Raw genomic sequence first — 21,571 nt, forward strand, 5'->3', positions numbered from 1 at the left:
GCCTGCCCACCTGGCTTTCCATCCAGCACACACAGTGAATTATCCCCACAGCAAATTTCCAGTGTTGAGATGTCCTGCAAAGAGGTGGTGGCAGCGAGTTGGCAGAGGGGACTTGGCAGTGGTGAGAAGGCTGCTCCCAGCTGGCTGCATCAAGCTAGCAGTGTTGAATTGTCCCATTCCGTTGACACAAGCACCAGATATTAAGCCAATCATTTTCAAGCAACATTAATGAGCTGAACTTTACAGATAAATAGCATAAGCTTTGGTGCATTAGGTATTCTTTTCAAACGTCTTTCGGATGGGATGCTCCAAGATCAAGACTCAGTTTGCTTTTAGCTCTCCCAAAATCAAATCCTTTCATTCTGCGAAGAAGGATCTGATATTTTTCCACCTGACATGAATTATAAATCATCTCACATCATGTATCTCTCCACCTTTGGCTACTGGTCTTCTTAATGATGCCCTAATCAAAAACTTTGCTTCTGTATGGTGACACAGTGCTTCAGTCATAGCTGAGATATCTATGGAAAATATATATTTTATCCCAGATTTTGCTTTACCATCCCAAGGTACTATACTTTGTAAGTACAGTACAAAAACATTGTAGCATTTATTTTCTGGACCATACTTCAACATATAGTACTCATTTATAAAATACAGGAATATGATACAATGTGATCTCAAAAATCCAAGTAACAAAGTTTTGAAATTTAAACTATAACATCTACAGTCCCCCGCGCATTATTCATTATCTCGCCCAGTAATAACAAGAAGTATTGAAAACAATTTTAACTCTTAAAAGCCTGGTGAAAGAGATGTCTTTAATGATTCTGTAAATAGAGAGAAAGTGCAGGCCATCCACAACTCAGGGAGATATTCCACAGTCTGACAGCAACACAGGTTGTCTCCCACATGTCATCAAAGCAGGTCTCTGCCATGTGCCTCTCTTCACATCTTAATAATCACATGGGTTTGTTATATTTTAAAGACGAAATAGAATAAAAGATAAAAAGAAAAGAGGGCCAAAGTCCATAAAACAAAATGTTTCAGACATGTGGGCCAACATGCAAGAAATGGAGAGGAGGGAAGAATCATAAAGCAAAACCCTTTTTGGTGCCTCAGAAATCATATGTTCTTAAACTTGGAACAGCAAAAGTGAGATTTGGGGAACAGAGGAAGTGCAAAAGAGTCACAAAACAAACGATGCCCAGAGAGGGAGAGGAAAAGCTAATGGAGGGGGGGTGGGGGAATCAAAAGCTAAAAAGTGAAATCTGTGTTCATGCTAAGGGGTGGAAAGAGCGATGATTCAGGGAGAGGGCAAGACAGGTACTAGCGGTTTAGGAACACACTGGCATCCACAATGGCAGGAGAGAAGGTATGCTATTATAGTGCAATTATAAACCTGCAACAATGAAGTGGGATTACAAGTCAGAAAATAAGGCATATGGAGACATGCCCGAACAATTGTGGATGATGAACACATGCTCTGGATACTTGGCTGCTTGGCTTAATTTTGCACTTTGACCTGGCTGGCTGGGCCAGAGCATCACTGACGGCTCCACCCGAAGCATCAAAGGATTTTGAAGCAGCCTTGTGCTCCAGACTTTCAGGGGGAAAAAATCCCACCTTATGTTCACTGACTTGTATAAAAAGTAAGCTTTGGTCTGGATGCAATTATGATAAAATAAGAGTTTTTCTAGTGATAAGAGTGTAAATTTCATGGTTTTTCAATGATTATTTAGGGGTTCAAATGTCCTTCATTCAGAGGCACCAGCTTTTAAGGAACATGGAGATCTTGATTAAGAAAGATTTGGCTCCAATAATGATTTTAAGGCAACCCTGAATGGAGCAAACAACTAGAAAAAGTAGAGACACTTTACTGTGCAAACCCAAGATTGTGATGGCTGAGCTGTCAAATTCTGTCCTTGGAGCTTTCCTTGAAGGGGGTCCTTAAGACACATTTTTCAGTTGTTGAAAGTTTGAAACATTTTTATGTTTTCCCATTTAAAATCGGTTTTCAAAATAGCTGTTACTTCTTGCCGCGTTCCTATTATGAGTTAATGCCATTTAGTGTCCCCGTCCCTCTTGCATACCATTAAGTTTTTGTTATGATCCTTTAGTTTTTAATTGTGACAAAACGTTGTTCAGAGAACTTGGAAGGCAGAGAAACGAAGAGTTAAAGACACTTCCCTCAAATTGTATAGTGAGGAACTGTTGCCTTGCTTTTCCCTTCATTCCACCCCCTCCCCACGCCATGCATCAGTTTGAGACTCTCGGAGAACACAAATACCCATAGTTCATTCCCGCCCCCGCCCCCCGCCTGCCGACTAAACCGGTTTGCGACGAAAATTACGCTCTTCGCTAATCCCGTAACAGGCCCCTCAGCTCCGACAGCCCGGCCCGGCACGCAAGAAGACAGCTCGGTCTAGCCTCCCACCGCGGTTCGCGCTTCCCATCTTGGGAGAAGAGGAGGCGTCCCCTCCCCACCTCGGATCCGGTTTCTCCGCGCCCGCCCCTTCCCGCAGCGTCGGCCGGGCATCTGGAAGCCTTTCAGAAGGACGGCGATGGGGAGCTGGGCCCTGGCGTGGACGGTGCTTTGCAGCCTGGTCGCTGCAACCCTGGGTAAGGCCGGGGGGAGGCCTCCCCGGCGTGGGTCCGAGGCTAGGCTCTCGGCAGGAGGGGAATAGGAGTGAGGCGCAGACCCGCTGCGTGAAGCAAACGCCGGGTCTGCGCCTGGTTAGGGGAGGGTGGGGGTGAGTGATGGTGCTTCTCTGGGCTTTTTCTGGTTGAACCTGCTTTCTGCTTTGGAAAGTATTTTTGTATTCCCTCTTGAAAGTAAAGGAACAAGGGCGCTCCTGAGCATGTGTGAAATGCCCCATCACAGCTAGAAGAATTAGAAGAGGGGAAAAAAAAAACCCCTCATGATTCATCCTTCTCTATATCTGTGATTCAAGAGTGGGACATGCTGTGTTATTTTGCTGCCTTGATGTCCGGTTGATGTTTCATCTAAAGCTACATTGATCTCTCTTGAGCTGGTCTGTATTTTTTTCTGTAGAGGATAAGAGAGCCAGAAGGGGTAGCTGTCTGTGTCCTTTGGATTGAAACCCTCAATTGGAATATCACCCCAAATGGAAACTGGAGGACCAGAAAAATAATCATTAATAAAAAAAAAGGTCATACAAATAAGGGGAAACTTTGGAGTGTATTCCATTGAACATACACAGGAGCTGTGCAAAAGTGTCCACACCATGGACTTTGGGATGGGGAGAAACAGCACTTGACAATTACACACCAGAACTTTGTGACAGTTGGCCCCACTCCTTTGAGCAATGCAGGCTCTTGGAAAGACTTACAAACAGAAATGCCTGCATCTAATCATAGTTGGGTCTATTTCTTTTTCCTGAAATGTTTATGGATGATGATTCCGTGAGAATTATTTTTGTCTGTGGTTAAAGAAGGATGCTAACCCGATAATTATAGCAACCTGTGGGAGTTAAATAACCTGAATTATATGAGATTTAAAAATAAAGAAGCTATTTGTAGAAAGGTGAAATTGTGTCTGGACTGAAGAGCTTGCGGTGACTTAATGTTTAGTGACTGAACATGTTGCTGTCTGCTACTCCCAATACTGCATTGCTGATCCCTGGAAAAGCGGAGTCACCTAACCAGATATAAAGTTGCTCTGATACAACAATTGTACCAATGGTCTTTTTGCTGATATTAGTGTTAACAGTATTATTTTTGCAATGTACAACTTTTGTACTATGGGATTCCAAGTGTTCGGAAAAGACATGTGCGTTTGAAATTATAATCTACCAACATTTATGAAAAGTTAACAAATCAGGGAGATACCATAGAATAGTCTCCAAGTTAATGCTTTCAAAAATATGGATTTGTAGATCTGCATAAAATATCTAAAAGAAATCAGACTAAGTTGTTCTGTGAAAGACCATGAAGTGAAATGCTAGTAATTCTAATCATTTATAAACTGAGTATGTTGATCATCCTTATGTTCATGAACATAACAGGATGGTTTGTTTTCAGGAAGACCAACTCACTAGTTTCTAAGGCACTTTTCTGAATCTAGTGCAGGGGTGTCAAACTCACGGCCCACGGGCCGGATGGATCAAGTGCTAGCCCCACCCCCACCCGGTTTAGCGAAGGGGAAAAAAGTCCCGAAACGTCATGTGACGCTGCCATGATGACACGAGTTTGACACCCCTGATCTAGTGTATTCAAGTGGTGGACTGCAATTTCTTTCATCCTCAGCCAGAATGAACAGAGACGGACCATGTCCTAATCCTAGTATATCATATATCCTGCAAAAAAAAGAAAAAAGAAAAAAAAGAAATTGTGCACAAAACTTCATGAAACACATTTCACGATGAGAAATGTGTTCTCAAGTATTGGTGGTATGGAACATATCTAGTCCTGAAAGTGGTCTGTTCTCAGAGTATTGCTCCATACCTACTTGAGAACATTTAATATAAACCAGTTATCCCCTAATTTTGCTAATTACGCTACTGTGGCTGAAGTTGAATAAATTACTGAAAACAGATTTCTTATTGGTTTAAACAGTTACAACAGACAAAGGCTTATTTTTTTTTCTTATCATAAGAGAAAAATTGTGTTGTGAGAAGAATACTTCATTATTCAAGATATAAGGATAATTCAGATTAAAAAAAAAAGTTCTGGCAACCAGATAGTATAATTGACTTTTATGCAATGTGTCTAGTGATCCCATAGTTTCTTTGTTTTTACCTGATTGGCGAATTCTGACCATTCTGGCGGTTTATGACTTAAGGTATTATGTGGAAATCTAGGTATTGCAACATACTGTGGTTAAAAATTCTGGCTCCTGAGGAATTTGTTTCAGACAATTTTGATTATGATGTAGATTCAGGCTAACATTTTCAACTGTAGAAAGATTTTTAAAAGATACTTTAGACAAAAAAAAATCTTTTAAAAACCCCAGCTGACTTCCGTCCAAGTCTCAGTTAAACCACCATAATAGATTTTTCCCATTTGTTTATAACAGATATTGTACTTCTGTTAACTCTAATAACATTTTATTAGATGATGAATATTTTTTCCTCCCAAATAACTACCTCTGAGTTGTGGTATCATTTTACCTTCCCTAATGAGTAGAATAATGTATTGAAAACAATACATAAGCAAGAGGTCCAAAAAGAGGTCCACACCCCTCATCTTACAAAGCTTTAATACTAAGCTGAATATTGATACTGGGTAGAAGAATTTTTGTGCAATACCCTTCTTTCTCCTTGCTTTTCTTCTTAGTCCAGCTATCTTGTTCATGTGCCTCACACACATCCAGTTTGCATCTCCGTGTAGTTACCTTTCTCTCACTTAATATTCATCCAGTTTCTCCTCTTGCTGAAAGGGCATGCATGTGTGCATACTAAGTGGAAGTTGTTTGTTAAGTGAAAGTTGTTTATATGTGTGAGTTCATGTGGGGAATCATTTAATATTATAAGTTATATAATAAAGTTATAAAGCTGTTTTATAATAAGTTATAAATAAGCCTTCATGGAGGGGAATGTTGCTTCTGACAGCCAAAGATACACACTTTTGTGTGACATACGGAGTAATTTACTGGGTGGGAGAGAGAAATTTCAAGGTTTGGTTTTAGCTGGTGTTCGTAACCCTAAACAATGTAGAAGAGTTTTGTCTTTTCTTTGGAATTTTCCCTTCCTATGGTTCCTTTGAGGATAGGGTTTTTTAAATTTGAGCTTTTGTGTACAAAATGTGTTTAGAACCCTTTTCTTTTTAAATATTTTGATAGTTGGGAATTACACTGATCTTTGTGCAGTAAAGTGCTACTTGCTTGGGTCTTGTTTTATTTTACACCATTTGTAATCATAATAAAAATAGATACAATTAAAATGAAATCTTGACATATTAAAAAAAACTGTAATATCCCTTTTGGCTGTAGAACAGCATCCGAAAGGACAGACTTCTAATCATTAAATGAGGTTTCCATTACTAGAGCCAAAGTGCTTCTTGTCAGCTTCACAGAAAGTTAGAAAATATTAATTCTGTTTTTACCATGGGGGATGGAGGGATGGAGCTGTTGGCCCAAGATTGCTAGCGTTAATTGAGAAGACACATTCAAGGCAGTTCCAAGGTGAATACCATAGTGGAACTTTGGATTCTTTGAATCTGGGATAAATAAGAATTTGCTGTGGATCTTTGAAGGAAAGGAAGTTCCAAAATACTTGAAGATCAGGACATTCCAATAACAAGGAGGAAAAAATTAAGCTATCCATTGAGAAGCTAAAATTAGATAGGAAGGAATGGATTGTAGAATGAAATCGAAATTATGGCTGATGACTGAAGTCCCACTGACTCAGTAATTACTTGATGAAAGGATCTAGCTGGCTTTATTTTTAATGCCTAAAACAATTTATTCAGTTTGAAAGTATTTCGTATCCCATTGTCCAGCAGTTGGATGTACAGCAGTTCTCAATATCCCTTGTTCGTTTTTGGACTCATTATTGGGACAAAAGAAACCTGCTTGTATCTGGAACCTGGTCATTCATTTGTGTGGTGCTGTCCATGGTGCTGACATCTGCAGCTGATCTCTGCATTCTTTCACACAACCTGAGGGTGTTTCTCCAATGAGGCCCTGCTTGTGATGGGATTGCTATATCTGCAAACTATGTTAATGATATTTTATTGGTAGCTAGTTTCTTGGCCTCTTGATAGTGGCTTTATATGCTGAAAAATTGTTGAGAAGAACAGGATATGCAATGTTTCATCACTGTGTCTTGTATAATTCAATTTTAATTCCCAGATAGTGTGTCCAACTAATACAATAGCTAATGGATGTTCTGGCTAGGGATCATAAGAGTTGAGGGTTACAAACTTAGAGAAGTGGAGCTAAAGGGATCTAATCTTATTGTGAGTCTACAAATAGTACTTAACAGTACTTTGACTCCTGTAGTCAAAGCAATAATTGAACTATTTAGCCCAACCTTTCCTAGCTTCATGCATTCTAAATGACTTTAATTTTCTCACGATTTCTAGCAGATATAGGCTTTGGTCATGCTAGAAAAAGTCCTGGACATTTTATTTATTATTGTTGCATTTCTTAACATACTATTATGTTTATAACTTGCCTTTTTTGAGAGTTTAAGGTTTTTGGAAACAATCCTGTGTGTTATGGTTGTCTGAGTTTGTTTCATTGGCTCAAGATCCCCTGTTGAGCTCCATGATTAATTGAGGAATCTGGGTCTCTATAATCAAGTTTTAACATCTTAACAACGTTGGGCATGCTGGCTCAAAATAATTTTACTTGCCAAAGATTGCACATTTGTCAAACTGTTTATTGAGGGTGAATACATCTCTGAAGATTTGAAATGAAAAAGGGAAGTTAAGAAAACTGGACTAGAGATAACCCTTTCCCATCACAAAGAGGGAGGATATAACTCAGTCAGGAATCCAGACCTCTTGCAAATGCCCATTTTCCTCCAGAATAATTGATGAGGAAGAAAAGTTTTTCCCAGTTCTACATACAATAAGGGGCAGTTGCTTTTACCAGAAATTTTAATTATTCAAACTCTGTTATGGGAAAGCCTTTCCCATACTTGGCAATATCCTTGAATAAAATATAAAAAAGTAATTAAATTCAACAATAAATAATTTAAGAAAAACCAATTATGTTTCATGAGTTCATCATCTAAGGTTCAAATGGATATGGATGTATGTGTTATGGTGGCTGAAAGACAAGCAGTTGCCATATAGCACCCTGGGCTTAACAATTGTTGATAAAAAAGATGAAGAAGTCTGGATAGACAGCACAGTGGGAGAAAAAAAAACTGAAGAAAATCAGAAAATACAAATATAATCCTGATGAATATGCATTAACATCTTTCTGCTCCCAGATAGTTGACATTTCAGGAGATTTGGTTTACGTTGCCTTGCCGTTTCATCTCTTCATTGTGTCAGTGGAGGGGAATTCCAGCTGCCTTCTTCCATCTTTTAAAATGACAAAAACACTAATAAGACCACGTTAAAGGACTTGTTTGTTAATTGTTTCTTATAGTCATCCGGTGCCAGGGAAAAAAGAAGGCTGCAGCTTTTCTCTACAGAAAAAGAGAAATGCAACTGTTTCTCTTACAGAAACAGAGAATCAAAGAAAGGAAAGGTAACATAAAACGAAACATCAGTCCTGCTTGTCCTTGTTCAGTGACTGAATGGGGCAATTTTGTGTTTCCTGAGTCTCACTTCTGAATACCAGTCTTTTCATAAACATGATTCATTCCAACAGATCCAGTTTGCAGAACTCTTCTGTATATTCCCGTTAATCCAGTTAATAATCAAGAACCTTACATGGATTAGAGCAGAGGTCTTCAAACTTGGTAGCTTTAAGACTTGTGGACTTCAACTCCCAGAATTCTCCAGCAGCAAAGTCCACAAGTCTTAAAGCTGACAAGACCTCTGGATTAGAGGAAGGGTGTGGTGGGAGGTAGCACCGAATGTGCATATTTGAAAAAAGACACTATGTTTCATATAAACAAGCAAAGAATAGAGGTATTCTTCTTATTTTTAATAAGTGGTGTATAGTAGTGAGTAGTTATCTTACCGTATAAAAGAAATATCTTCATATGTAAGGAAATTGGTTTTAAGATTACGAATCCTGTGCAAGGAGTTTAGAATCATTGTACTAAAATACAGCATATTATATAATGGGTTAAAGTACTGTATTGTCTCAGATTTGCAATATCCAAATTAAAATATCCACTTGATTATGATACTCTCTTGCAACAAATCTATTTACTTAATGGGGTTGTCTGAACAGTAAATTTGGGACAAATGATAAATAATACCAGGCAGTTGAATAAGAGAAAGGGACATTGGGACAATATATGAAGGACACTGAAGAGGATGCACTGAAGTTGGGATCCAGTGAAGGCTTACTGAGTAGTGGAGAGACCAAACTGGCCTACCCAATGAAGAACAGAAAAGAGATAAGGAAAGGCAAAATATTATATACCAATATTTTTCAAAAAAATAGCAGGCAAAGCAGATAACAAGGCAGACCTGGCAATGATTAAGAGCAGGAAACTTGAAGAAAGAGATAGACGGGCAAATTCTGTCCACACAAGACCAAGCCAAATGCATGTAAAGCCAGCATTGAGAAGAAAGCAACAGACAACAAATGCTGCCTCTGCAAAGATGCTGAAGAAACAGTGGACTACCTGTTAGTGGCTACAAGAAGATCACACAGACTGACTACAAACCACAGCATGACAAATCAGTGGTGCATTGGGATATTGGTGCAAGAAATACCATTTGCCTTCAAGCAAGAACTGATGGGACAACAAAGTAGACTAAGTAATAGAAAATGAAGAAGCTAAAGTCCTCAAGCAGACTGACATCTGCCACATAACATACCAGATTTAACAACTGTGATTGTTAAAAAAAACCCAAAAAGGTCTGTATAGTGGACAGCAAAACAGTAGAGAAAGACTGTGAGAAATCACAAAATATAAGAATCTGCAAATAAAAGTAGAATGACTGTGGCAAAAGCAGCTTTACTTGAAACAACTTAGTATTTTTTGGTCCATAAGATGCACCTCCTCCCCAAAAGTGGGTGGAAATGTTTGTGCGTCTTATAGAGTGAATGTTGCCAAAGCCCCACCCACCTCCCACTCCCCACCCTTTGGCCATTTTTGGCCTCCGCACGCCCCATTTTCGGCCTCCGCACGCCCTATTTTCGGCCTCCGCACGCCCTATTTTCGGCCTCCATGCATCTCATTTTTGGCCCATTCCAGGTAGCAGGGATCGCCGCCGCTGCCACCACCACCTATTGCTGCCAATTGCTGCCGCCACCAGCAATCAGTGGTACCAGCAATCGCCAGCGATAGGCGGCAGCAATCCCCGCCACCTGGAACGGGCTGAAAACGGGATTCATGGAGGCCGAAAACAGGGCATGCAGAGGCCAAAAATGGGTTGTGCAGAGGCCAAAAATGGGATGCGTGGAGGCGGCGATAGGCAGCAGAGATCCCAGCAGCCTGGAATAGCTGATTGGTGGTATTCTGGGAGGCCGATCCAACCGCCAGTCAGCTGCTCGTGCTAAATCGGGCTGCGATAACATGCTGAACCTGACCAGGCTGTTTGCTGTATGCTGCAAGGACGCTAGCCAGATGAATACCAATGGATGCTGGGAGGCAGAGGCAGATTTTTTTATTTCTTGTTTTCCTCCCCAAAAGCTAGGAGCATCTTATAGTGCAAAAAATACAGTACATTTTGCAATAACTTTAAAATCATCAATTAATAACGTCTACCTGTCCCAGATTCTTGGGAAGGGTGAAAATGCCAAATCCAGTCTAAACAGCTGGCTGACTGTGTGGGCAACCATAGCAATAATAATAACATATTAATCTTCTATGCTACCCAACCCTCAATAACTCTGGGCAGCTCACAACAATGAAAGATACTATAATTTTATCAATAACAAGTAAAATATGACAAGCATAATAAAGCAGTGGGCCTCACTCTCTTGTCAAAGACATGGGTGAAGGGTCAGAATTGTATACATCCCTTGAGCTTTTGGAAAAGAGGCATAATGTAACTGTAATTAGTAAAATGGTTGCAATGTTTAGAGTGCAGGGTAAGCACTTCCAGTCATCTGAAGACAGCTGGTCATGTTCTATATGTGGAGGTCACATGTTTAAATGAAGGGGATTGAATCATAGGAATGAACTCATCTGATATTCTGGGTGGTAATAAAAAACCATAGCCGTGACCAAACCTAAGCATGCCAGAGAGTACAAGAGTTTCAGTTTTATCTTCCTCTGCTTGGCTAAATTTGACATAACATGATCAACATATGTATATTTTTTATTGACAGCATTTATAAATGCATAGTCAACAGTATTTCTAAGAAATACAGCAAGCTGAGTATGTATCCCTCTTTATTTTAATGATACAAGGTTTCATGTAATTCATTTTGTCTGTAAAGTTTTTTTTAAAGTAACAAATACTACAACTTTAGATAACGATGACAATTTACATATTCACTTACCTGTTACAACAATGATCAAGAACATGTATCTTATATTTGAATATGCCATATGTTGCATGTAGTTCACAATCTGTTTTAATTTTATTAAAAGAAACAATGCATTGGGGCAATAATCTACAAATTTAAGCAGCGTTTTTGTTTCTGTTTATACTGTAATTTTTATAGAACATAGTTGCTGTGATGATCATAACCAATAACCAGTGGTGAAATGTAAAATTTGTTACTACCGGTTCTGTGAGCATGGCTTGGTAGTGGGGGTAATATGACTTTTTTTTTTTTAACTTTTAAAACCATTTTTTCTACAACCTCTTCGGCTTTTTTTTTTAAAGCCTCTGACGATCCCAGCTGACTTGCCTAATCGGCAGAGGCTTTCTTTCTTTCTTTTTAAAGCCTCTGAGATCCCATTTGACTTGCCTGATCAGCAGAGGCTTTCTTTTTTTTTAAAAAAAGCCTCTGACGATCCCAGCTGATTTGCCTGATCGGCAGAGGCTTTTTTTCCTTTTAAAAACATTTTTTCTATAACCTCTTCAGCTGAAGAGGTTATAGAAAAAATGCTTTTAAAAGCCTCTGATAATCCCAGCTGAGCTGCATGATCATCAGAGGCTTTTTTTTTTTTTTACTTTTAAAAGCATTTTTTCGGCCAAAGAGATTATAGAAAAAATGCTTTTAAAAATAAAAAAAAAGCCTCTGATGATTGCGCGGCTCAGCTGGGCAATGGGGTGGGCAGGGATTTTTGCTACCGGGTCTCTGAACCACCCGCCTCCATCGCTACTAGATCAGGCGATCCGGTCCGAACCGGGAGCATTTCACCCCTGCCAATAACCCTTTTCCTTGAAGACAAAATGATGTGGATCAGCCCCCAGAAGATATTGTCTCTTATACTAGCTTTTAATTTCCTTTTGTTTTGTAGAAGGCAAATTCCCAGAAAATAATGAACTATAGGTAACCCTCCACTTACAACTGTTCATTTAGTGACAGTTCAAAGTTACGACAGCACTGAAAAATACAACTTATGACTGTTTTTCAGTTACAACCTTTGCAGCATCCCCATAATTATGTGATCAAATTCAAATACTTGACAACTGGTTCTTATTCATGGCTGTTGCTGTGTCTAAAAGGTTATGTGATCACCTTTTGCAATCTTCTTGCAAGCAAAGTCAATGAGGAAGCCAGATTCACTTAACAACTGGGTTACTAACATCAACTGCAATGATTCACTTAACAACTGTGGCAAGTTAAATTCTAAAATGGGGCAAAATTCACTTAACAAATGTCTCACTTAACAACAGAAATTTGGGGCTCAATTGTGGTCGTAAGTTAAGGACTACCTGTATGTCCTTCTAGTATATTTAAATTGTATAAATATATGTTATAATTTCTGTTATTCTGAGTCATTCTGGTATTTCTAGAAGCTGGCACTTTGTTATATAGCAGCTTCCTACTAAACTTTTTTTATTTTTAAAAAGATCTGAAAAATATTAAGTCTTAGAGTCTTAGAACTTCCAAAGAAAATAACCATTTTCATTATGTTGCTTCTACATTATTGCTTTTATATTTAAAAAGAGAGAGATAGAATGATGTTTATAGCCAGTGGCAGCAATGTGGGATTGTGAATGGTATAACTTATGAGAAAGCCATAAATAGTATAATTAAATTAATTGAATATTTTTTTAAAAAAAATTGGAAAAACATACAGTTCAGTACGCAAATTGTGTGAGATTTCAAGAAAACCAAAATCTTACAAGTTAAGGAGATTTTGGCATTCTTACCTAATATCAGAGAACATCTTACATGATTTTGTAAGATCTAATGATCTCACAAACATTTTTCAAATTTAATTTTAAATGTTGGGATGCCCCTGCTATTGTGAAAGGCCATGTAATGATAGCTTGCAAAATTCTGGAAGGCCTTTGACTATGGGTCCCTGAGGTATTCCTAGAGGCTGATGTGTAGGAAATTTCAGGGTGTTCCCTGTACAATGTTCTTAGAGCAGGGGTGTCAAACTCAAGGCCAGGGGTCTGGATTCAGCCCACGGGGTACTTAGATCTGGCCCGCGGGGCCGCCCTGGAAACAGCAAAGGACCAGCGCACGGTGCTTCTGCCAACAAAAACAGGCTCCCAAGCTCTGTTTTCAGCTGCCGTGGCGTCCTGCAACCCTCTGCCAGTGAAAACTAGGCTCGGGAGGGCCCGCGGCAGCCAAAAACTGAGCTCGGGAGCCTGTTTTCACTGGCAGAGCAGTCAGGACACCGCAGGTGCCCCCGACAGGGGTGACATCGAGCTGGCCATGCCCACCCTGGCCAGACCCATCCCAGTCCCCTGAGGTCAAACACAACCCTGATGTGGCCTTCCATGAAATTGAGTTTGACACCCGTGTCTTAGAGGATTTCTCACTGCTTTCTATTTTCTATGGAATTGATAAAGGGAGTGTCTTCTTTCTCCTTTCAGTCTCAGTCTCAGCTGATGAAGACTGCAAGTGGTACATAGACAGAAATGGCTCCTGGCACCGTGGCATAGACTGCAACTTCCCTTCTTTCTGCTGTGGTGACTGCTACCATCGCTTCTGCTGTTTTGATATCAGGAACCTTCTCACTGAACGGCAGCAGAAGCACTGCATGGCCTTTGGGTAAAAATATGTAATAGCCACAGTAGGTGGTTGAAAGCATCAAGATTGTGATTGAAGACTTGAGTTACCTCTTAAGTGCCAAAAGAAACAGAGCAGAGGGATATAAGCAACCCCTCAGATAGATAGATAGATATACTTGTTCTTATGACTGAGATATACTGTAGCTAGGGGTTCAGTTTGATCAGAGTAGAATGGAGTGGGGAAGACATGCTTCATCCTTTCTCAGGAGGGTGTCCAGTTTTCTGAAGTCAAAATACTTCCTAAATAGCTGTAGTAATAGCAATAGCACTTAGACTTATATACCGCTTCACAGTGCTTTACATTCCTCTCTAAGCGGTTTAGAGTCAGCATATTGCCCCCAACAATTTGGGTCATCATTTTACCCACGTTGGAAGGATGGAAGGATGAGTCAACCTTGAACTGGTGAGATTTGAACTGCCAAATTGCAGTCAGCTGGCAGTCAGCAGAAGTAGTTTGCAGTACTGCACTCTAATCACTGTGCCACTGCAGTAATGGTAATTATGGTTGGAAAGAAAGGCCATGGGGGAAGGGATGAGCTCTCCTTTCTTCCTTGTCCTGATCAAATCCAATTTCCCTTGCAGTTAAATCTGAATGATGGAGTCAGCAACCAAAGTTTTCATGACTCACACGTGGTAGTTGAGCCTTGATTATGAAGCCATGGTTTATAAGCCATGAAGCTTGGTTCACATAACTTGCTAAGCCAGAACCGATATGCTATATGGATTAAGTTGAGAACTGAGACACTAGTTGCACACTTTATAAGAGTTGAAGGTGGAGAGGTTGAAATCGCTAATTGTCATTATCAGAGAACAGCAAAAACTTCCAAAGGCAAGTAAGTAATCATGTGGCGTCTACGTTTCAACTGTTTTTAAAGCAACATGAGACCAATTAAACTGTAGACAAATGTATATAAAGGTCATTGGGTGTTGTTAAGAGAACTTCTAACAGATAATTTTTGATACGTAGATCTACTTGCCTAAACTTTTCAAGCCTTTTTAGGAATGCTGAGTAGGAAGTTTCTAACACATACCTGATATACCTTCACACATTTCCTATAACTAGATCCAAAGTACAGCTAGAAAAGTCTTGTTCAAGAATAAATGGTGGATATTGGATATCATTCCCAAATGAGACCAGGCCTTACAGAGCTCCATAATCCTGAAACGATTTTTTTTTAAAGTTTAATTAGAGCGTCCTTTTTCAAATGCTGAAGCAAGATATTTTCTTCTGCTATCAAGAATTTTCTACTTAGATTGGCCAACTCTCTTGTTGATATCCTTTTGAATGAAGTTGTGATTTTTATTTTCATTTTCAACCATAATGATGATAGCAAGAGTATTGAAAACTATTGAATTTAAGTATAGTAAGTACAGCATTGAAATATTGAAATAATTTGATCTATTCCTTCAATGGTTTCTGAAGCATAAAGTGGAGATTCTTATATTTGTAACTGTGGGACAGTTTAAAACTATTTTAAATAGTTTTTTAAAATTATTTTTAAGATAAGCCCATTTGTTTGTATCTTAATTAAATCTAATCTTCAGTAGGAATGCACAAATGTGTTTAGGAATTCCTCTAAGTGAATTTTGAAGGGGGGTATTGTTTGAGGAATTCATGGTCAAATAAATACTACCAACAAGATTCTCATCTTTCCTCTTCTTCCATCCCTGTATTGGCCCAAACAGGTCACAGAAGGGCTGGGGAAATGGTGCATTTCTTAAAGCAGCTTTGTTAAAGTCCATCTTTGCTTTAAAAGTCCACCTTGATCACAACAATGTGAGAATCAGCCCAGGCACTGGTTCTTTTGTGCATCATTTCCTGGACTGTCCATTTGACAGTGCATGACACCCCGATCCATCCAAGGTCTCAAGAAAGGAAGAAGCCTTCTTCAAATAATATCTGAGTGCTATTGCTACTACATATTTATTTTAAAATATTACATAAATCGGGAGGAGATTCCTTGGTCATCTGCTGTGTTTTTAAAATATATTTGCTATATTTGACAGGTTTTTTTTTTCATTGTTTTTTAACTGGACCCAAGGATGGTGGGCAGTAGAAGGTGGGCAGTAGAAGTGACTGGATTTTTTAGAATTCATCCATCCCTGTCTTGTAGAGGAGTCATTAGTATCTGTTTCAGTAGCAGATTCTGTAGCATGAACATAATTTATCTTTGTCTGTGCTCTGCAGTCCGAGGACCATTGCTGGCATCGCTTCAGCTGTGATTCTCTTTGTGGCCATTGTTGCCACCATTGTCTGCTGCTTCCTGTGCTCCTGCTGCTACTTGTACCAGCGACGGCATCACATGCAGACTCCTTATCAAGGTAGAAAATGCCCTTCTGTTATGACCTACTGGGAGAGATTGGGAGGAAACTGGGAATGCTGGAGAGGGAGTCAGTTGACTGATAATGTCATAAATAGCAACTCAACTCAAGATGGGGAGACATCTGTTTTAATTAATTCTCGCTACAAAGGAAGTTGGGAATTTCCTAGTACAATTCCAGAGCTCCATATTTTACTTCAAAGTAGCATTATCTTATTGAAATCTATGTCATTCTTGTTTTCTTGATTTTGCCAGCTACATTGGGCTTTATACCAAAATCTTCTTTCTCATAGATATAAGACCATACTTCAATTAGTCTTATGCTGCTTAGAGGAACATTCTGATAGGAGAATCTTTTCCAGAGTCAGGCTGCCAGAGAAATGATTGCAGCTGCAATCCAACATATCTCTATTACAAACTAGCAAATTGGGAGGAGAATTATCAATAATGTTTGTGGTGACCTGGATTCAAAGGAGGAAAGGTGATGCACCCCAGAGAAGAGATTATAACTACTGGTATCTCCTGAAATCAAACATGTCTTTTCCTGGAATTGTGTTATAAGGCTGGGAAAAGATGCGGCTTCCAACAGATGTGATGCCCGGTGTCCATGCATGCTCCAAGCCACCTCTTCTCCTTCAAATCCAGATTGCTCCACAGATTTATTATCAACACAGACCATGCACTTAACAAAAGTTTGTCAAATCCAGGTCAAGAGATTCCACTTTCTGGTTATCCTGATCAGCCGCCAGACCCTTATCCCATGGATCCAAAAGCAGGGCCAGCATTTCATCCTGGATATGCCCCTGTGTTTCCCTACCCACCTACAGTTCCAGCACAGTATCCTCTATATCCACCTGGGCCACCATACTACAATCCTTCAGGTAAGAAAAAAGTATAAAGTAATGATAAGCTGGACTTACTTCCTGTGCAGGTATTGTGCAGACATATTCGGTATGAACTCTCAAAATGTCATTCAAGCATGGGCAAGGAATTATAAGAGCTGCAATTCTCCAGAGACATTGTTAAGAAAATGTCACACACAAATGATCCACAATATTCATTGAGTCATAGGCCCAGAACAAATCTTGGTAAGTGTAGTTAGAAGAAATTCTATTAATGCTTGTTTCTGATTAGACAAGGGTGAGCTTTAATTGAGTTTCTTGTGAGAGATTTAATCTCTTCAGCATCTCTTAATTGGTAGGACAAAGATTGATTAAAACTGAGGATGTATTGAAATAACATGAAACATCAGGAAAGGAAAATTAAGGTTAGAGGAACAAGAACAAAGAAAAACATGGAGATAGGTTTGTCCTATAAAACCCAAATGGATATGAGTAAAGCAAGGCAAAATAAGAGGCTTCTCCCCCTAAATACTACAGTAACCTGAAATGTAGCAATGTAACAGAATAAAATATATCGAAATATGACATTTCCACAGGACTTCTATATCAGGGCTGCAAAGGTGATGATCACTAGATGACAACAAAGAGTTCCCTTTGCTATCACCTAGCAGTTATCTGGATTTTTGCAGGCCAAAGTATGGTAACTTTATAATCCTCATATATATATGGAGAACAGCTAACCTTGAATTAGACCCAGTTTCACATTTGGCATTTCTGTAAAAATCTGCTTCAAGTTCAACTTTTTGTATGGCAATTTACTGACTTAAGCCTTCCTACTAGTTTCCTATCCAAGTACTAAAGTCTAACCTTGCTTTATTTTTTCAAGACCAGTAAAGATTGGCAAGGTGCTGCTAAGCTTATTCTAATGGTCAGTTTCTTTCTTCTGCAGCTCCCCCACCATACATCCCACCGCAACCAACCCAGCCTAGCACTTGAGAAGAATCTTGGAGGACTAATTGAAAGAAGACTTTCTCTATGGGCCTGCTAACTCCCTTTTTACAGAACTTGTAAAAGTAGGGGAACTCCTACTGTCCTGAAACTCCAGCCTGTGTTAGTATTTGCCAGTGTTTTTTCTAAACTAGTTACTCTGCATGGTAGGAAGCATTGTGACTTTTAATTCTTTTCTCCACTCAATCCAGATATTGAGAGAAGCACCTTGTCCTCCTCACTTCCTATGTGGTTCAGGAAGTAGCTGATGATTACAAATGCAAGTGCACAAAGCTGGTGCAAGCACCATTTGTGTAATTTGACAGATTTCCCCTCTCTGAAACCAACCTTTTCAGAGGGAGTGGTAGGCAGATTGCCTCCAGGGTTTTGCAAAGACTAAGTGAAACTCTCTTTCCCTAAACTGCCAGGAGCTCAATTTTAGTTCCATTCTTCATAACTTCCAGGTGATGCTTTGTGTCTTAAGGAAGCCCTAAGGCCTAAGATCGATATACATATTGAAAGTCTGAAGATATTTGGTGCTGCTAAAGATCCTTACACTAAGTAGATCTTGATCAGAATCTGGAGGAGAAGCTGTTTGAAAGCCCATAAAGATTCCCAAATAAAGCTGTAAGTGCAATTAATACATAGGAAAAGCAGATGAGCCTAGATAGACTCTTTTAAAGATGAGATGAGGAATAGACAAGAGAAGGCACGTTGTCTTTGGTGCTCCACAGCACAGAATGATAAGAAGTCCAATATCTGAAGATATAGAGATCAAACTGTGGGCATTTCATATACAAGTGAAAGTACAGATTTTCTATGTTTTTCTAGGGAAAAAAAGGGTGATAAAAGTAATTCTTCTCAATTGAGCATAATTCTGATTTTCAAAGGGATTTTTTTAATGATTTCTCTATTGGATTGAAATTTCTCTTGTGCATTCCACACCATTCTAATGAGAGTTAACCTTTCACCATCATATTATAACTTTCAGTATAAACTGCCCTCATAGTAATATGAAATCTCGATATTTGAAAAGATAAAGTAAGCATTTAAATCAGATTATTTTTTTTCTAATGGCAGAGGTTGATTTCACATGTTAACTCCGTTACCCTACTGTAAAGAAATCATACTGCCCATTTCCCAAGGAACAAAAACAACCTGCCAAGACCTGGCATTTCAGATGAGCAGGGGCAGAATTTAAACAGGCTTGAAAATGGTTCTGCAATGCCATTAGGGAGATGCCTTGGTTAAACTACAGATATGGTAGTTGGGTAGCCATTTGGAGGAGTATTGAAATCTTAGTCCATTCTTTCCTGGTTAGTTCCATTTCTATACAAGTCCTTTCCCCCTAACATCCAAATGGGTTGATCTAGAGTTTCCAGCATTCCTGGCTAACACAGCTTTCCCCAATCTGGGCATTCTTCATGGTTTCTTTTTCAAATCCCAGAACTCATCAGCCAACATCCTTCACTTTTGTTTTTATGCAAATGTGAAGACAGGACAATATCATTTAGAATACTTGCTCCTTTTGTTTTTAATCACTGCCCAACAGTAACTGTAAGAATTTCTTTCAAAGTGTTTTCTCACATGGTGAGACCCCTTTCATGTACATAAATACATGTTCTTTCATAATATTCTAACTCAGTTTAGATTCCTTTCTTTTCACTAAGAAAGATTAGTTAAGATTAGCTAGCCCCTTTACTTGTCCTGAATCCAAACTCTCAGATTTGCCTCTGATCAATTAATTGTACTCCTGAGGCATGGGAAATTAAGAAATTAATTAAGAAATGGGTGCCTATTATTTATGCAGTATAGCCTATTTCTCCTGAAAATCCTTGTTTATTGTGGCTCTATCTGCATCTTATTGTGTGCAAAATCTAATATTCTGCCACTGGAATGTTGCCGAGAACACTGGAGTTCTCTGTTTTCTTCCTGACTATGGTCAGTCTGGCCATTCTAGGGCAGTCTCAGAGATTTCCAGAACAGAAAGTCATTTGTGGTGTAGTTTAGAAGCTGTTGCAGAATAGTAGAGTTTTGCACATTCCTGCTGCATTCTTGCTGCATGGCCCAATTTATCAATCTGCCACTACATCTCATTGTTCTTTCCAAACATCAGCAAGATTTAATGTGATAAGGTTGGACAGTCCCACCTATTCCTCCCCACCTGCTAAAGGGATATTAACTTTGTACCTTCCAGTATTGCAAAGGCTGTATTTAAATTATTTGGAGCACACAGAGAAGGGCTAGGAAGCAAAACAAATGCATGATGCTTCAACCAGAGTATAAAGACAATTCCTGTGCAAGAAAATGAAAACGCCACCATGTGCTATGATGCCCACTAACTTCATGGCTTCCAGTAACTGGGAAAACGTGTTAGCCCAGTTGAAGAAGCCATGCATTGGGCATATGCCTTTTGATGTTGCACAGAGCTCTGCAAAACCAAAGTGTTTAGCAATGCTGAAGCAACACAATGTAGACATCTTCTCCATGCGTTTGACCATTTCTGAGTCCTGCAAGAAAATTTTGGAGGAAGGAGTTAATTGAGTCAGTCCTTTTGCTCAAACCACATTCCCACTGTGTGGGAATGGCATGCTGAATTGCGGCAACAGTTGCACCGCTGTCTCTTATTCTAACCAGAATGGCAAACGTTTGCTTTGCAAAATGTTCGTTACAATGTGAATTAAAGTTGTAAATACTGATTAAGTTACTGCTATGTGTGTTTGTGTGTCTTTCTTCTACTTCTGCTGTATAGTTAGCTGATAGGTAGTCCTAGAATAATTTCTTAACAGGAGAAATAAACTTTCCTTTGTCAACAATTAAGAACTTGATAAAGGAAAATGTTAATATTTGATACAGAAAAGAGAAAGCAAGTTCTTTCGTTGCTTCCAATGCATTGAGGAAGGTGTCCACAGGGAAAGGAACAAAGAGCCTTAATGTTTCAAATGAGTATGTTTTACTGATTTTTAAATTTAAAATTTCTCCTTACTTAATTTATATGCCAGATCATCCCATCTGGTATGTCTTAAATACTGAACAATGGTCTGGTTGCCGTAGAAACATGGGTTTCTGTTTGGATCAAGACTGTTGGTGTTCAGAAAAAGTTTTGGCCCAGTCCAAGGTTTTAATGGTTGTTCACTTGCAGAATTTCCAAATATTATTTTCTCTTTCACTCTGGAACAGCCTTCCAAACCCTGGCTTTCTCCAAATGCATTAGACTTCAACTCTCATAATCTGTAGTTGACACTGCAAATGGCCAGAGATGATGGGCTTTGAAGTTAACTAGACTGGTCTTTCTGAAACAAAGCCATCTTCCTTGATGTAACCTATAGTGACCATTGCATTGGAGGCAGGATTGTTTGCCACTTTGAGATATGCAGTATATAAAAAGACAGGATAATTAATAAGAATAACCACAGACAGCAATTGTCATCTCTGCAAGAAACCAATGAAACAGTAGATCACCTAGTTAGCAGACAGACTACAAACAATAGTATGACAAAGTACAAACAATAGGGGCACTGAACAGCTGCAAGAAATACTGTTTGCCTGAAAGCAAGAACTGGTGGGACCACAAAATAGACAAAGTAACAGGAAATGAAGAAGCTAAAGTCCTCTAGGACCGTGATGGCGAACCTATGGCACTCGTGCCCAAAGTGGCACATGGAGCTATGTTGCCTGGCACGTGCAGCATCACCTGTTCCTTTTCTGGGTTTCTAGCGCACATGTGCA

At 39.3% G+C, this 21,571-nt stretch overlaps 1 protein-coding gene across 1 annotated transcript; it reads left to right on the forward strand.

Annotated features, from left to right (window-relative positions):
- The first annotated feature begins 808 nt into the window (after positions 1–808).
- Positions 809–20,549, forward strand: SHISA4 (shisa family member 4). Its single transcript, XM_034414153.3, has 5 exons — positions 809–2,622; positions 13,495–13,672; positions 15,881–16,014; positions 16,721–16,894; positions 17,805–20,549. The coding sequence occupies exons 1-5, from the start codon at positions 2,565–2,567 to the stop codon at positions 17,849–17,851; spliced, it is 591 nt and encodes a 196-aa protein (XP_034270044.1). The 5' UTR covers positions 809–2,564; the 3' UTR covers positions 17,852–20,549.
- Positions 20,550–21,571: the final 1,022 nt, after the last annotated feature.

The sequence above is a fragment of the Pantherophis guttatus genome, chromosome 3 (genome assembly GCF_059756535.1).
Source record: "Pantherophis guttatus breed Tessera chromosome 3, ASM5975653v1, whole genome shotgun sequence".
NCBI classification, from domain to species: Eukaryota; Metazoa; Chordata; class Lepidosauria; order Squamata; family Colubridae; genus Pantherophis; species Pantherophis guttatus.

Coding starts and splice junctions, on each gene's coding strand:
- SHISA4 (XM_034414153.3), top strand. CDS start 2,565: ATGGGGAGCTGGGCCCTGGCGTGGACGGTGCTTTGCAGCCTGGTCGCT. Junction 13,673..15,880: donor AAGCACTGCATGGCCTTTGG/GTAAAAATATGT, acceptor TGTGCTCTGCAG/TCCGAGGACCATTGCTGGCA. Junction 16,895..17,804: donor ACCATACTACAATCCTTCAG/GTAAGAAAAAAG, acceptor TTTCTTCTGCAG/CTCCCCCACCATACATCCCA.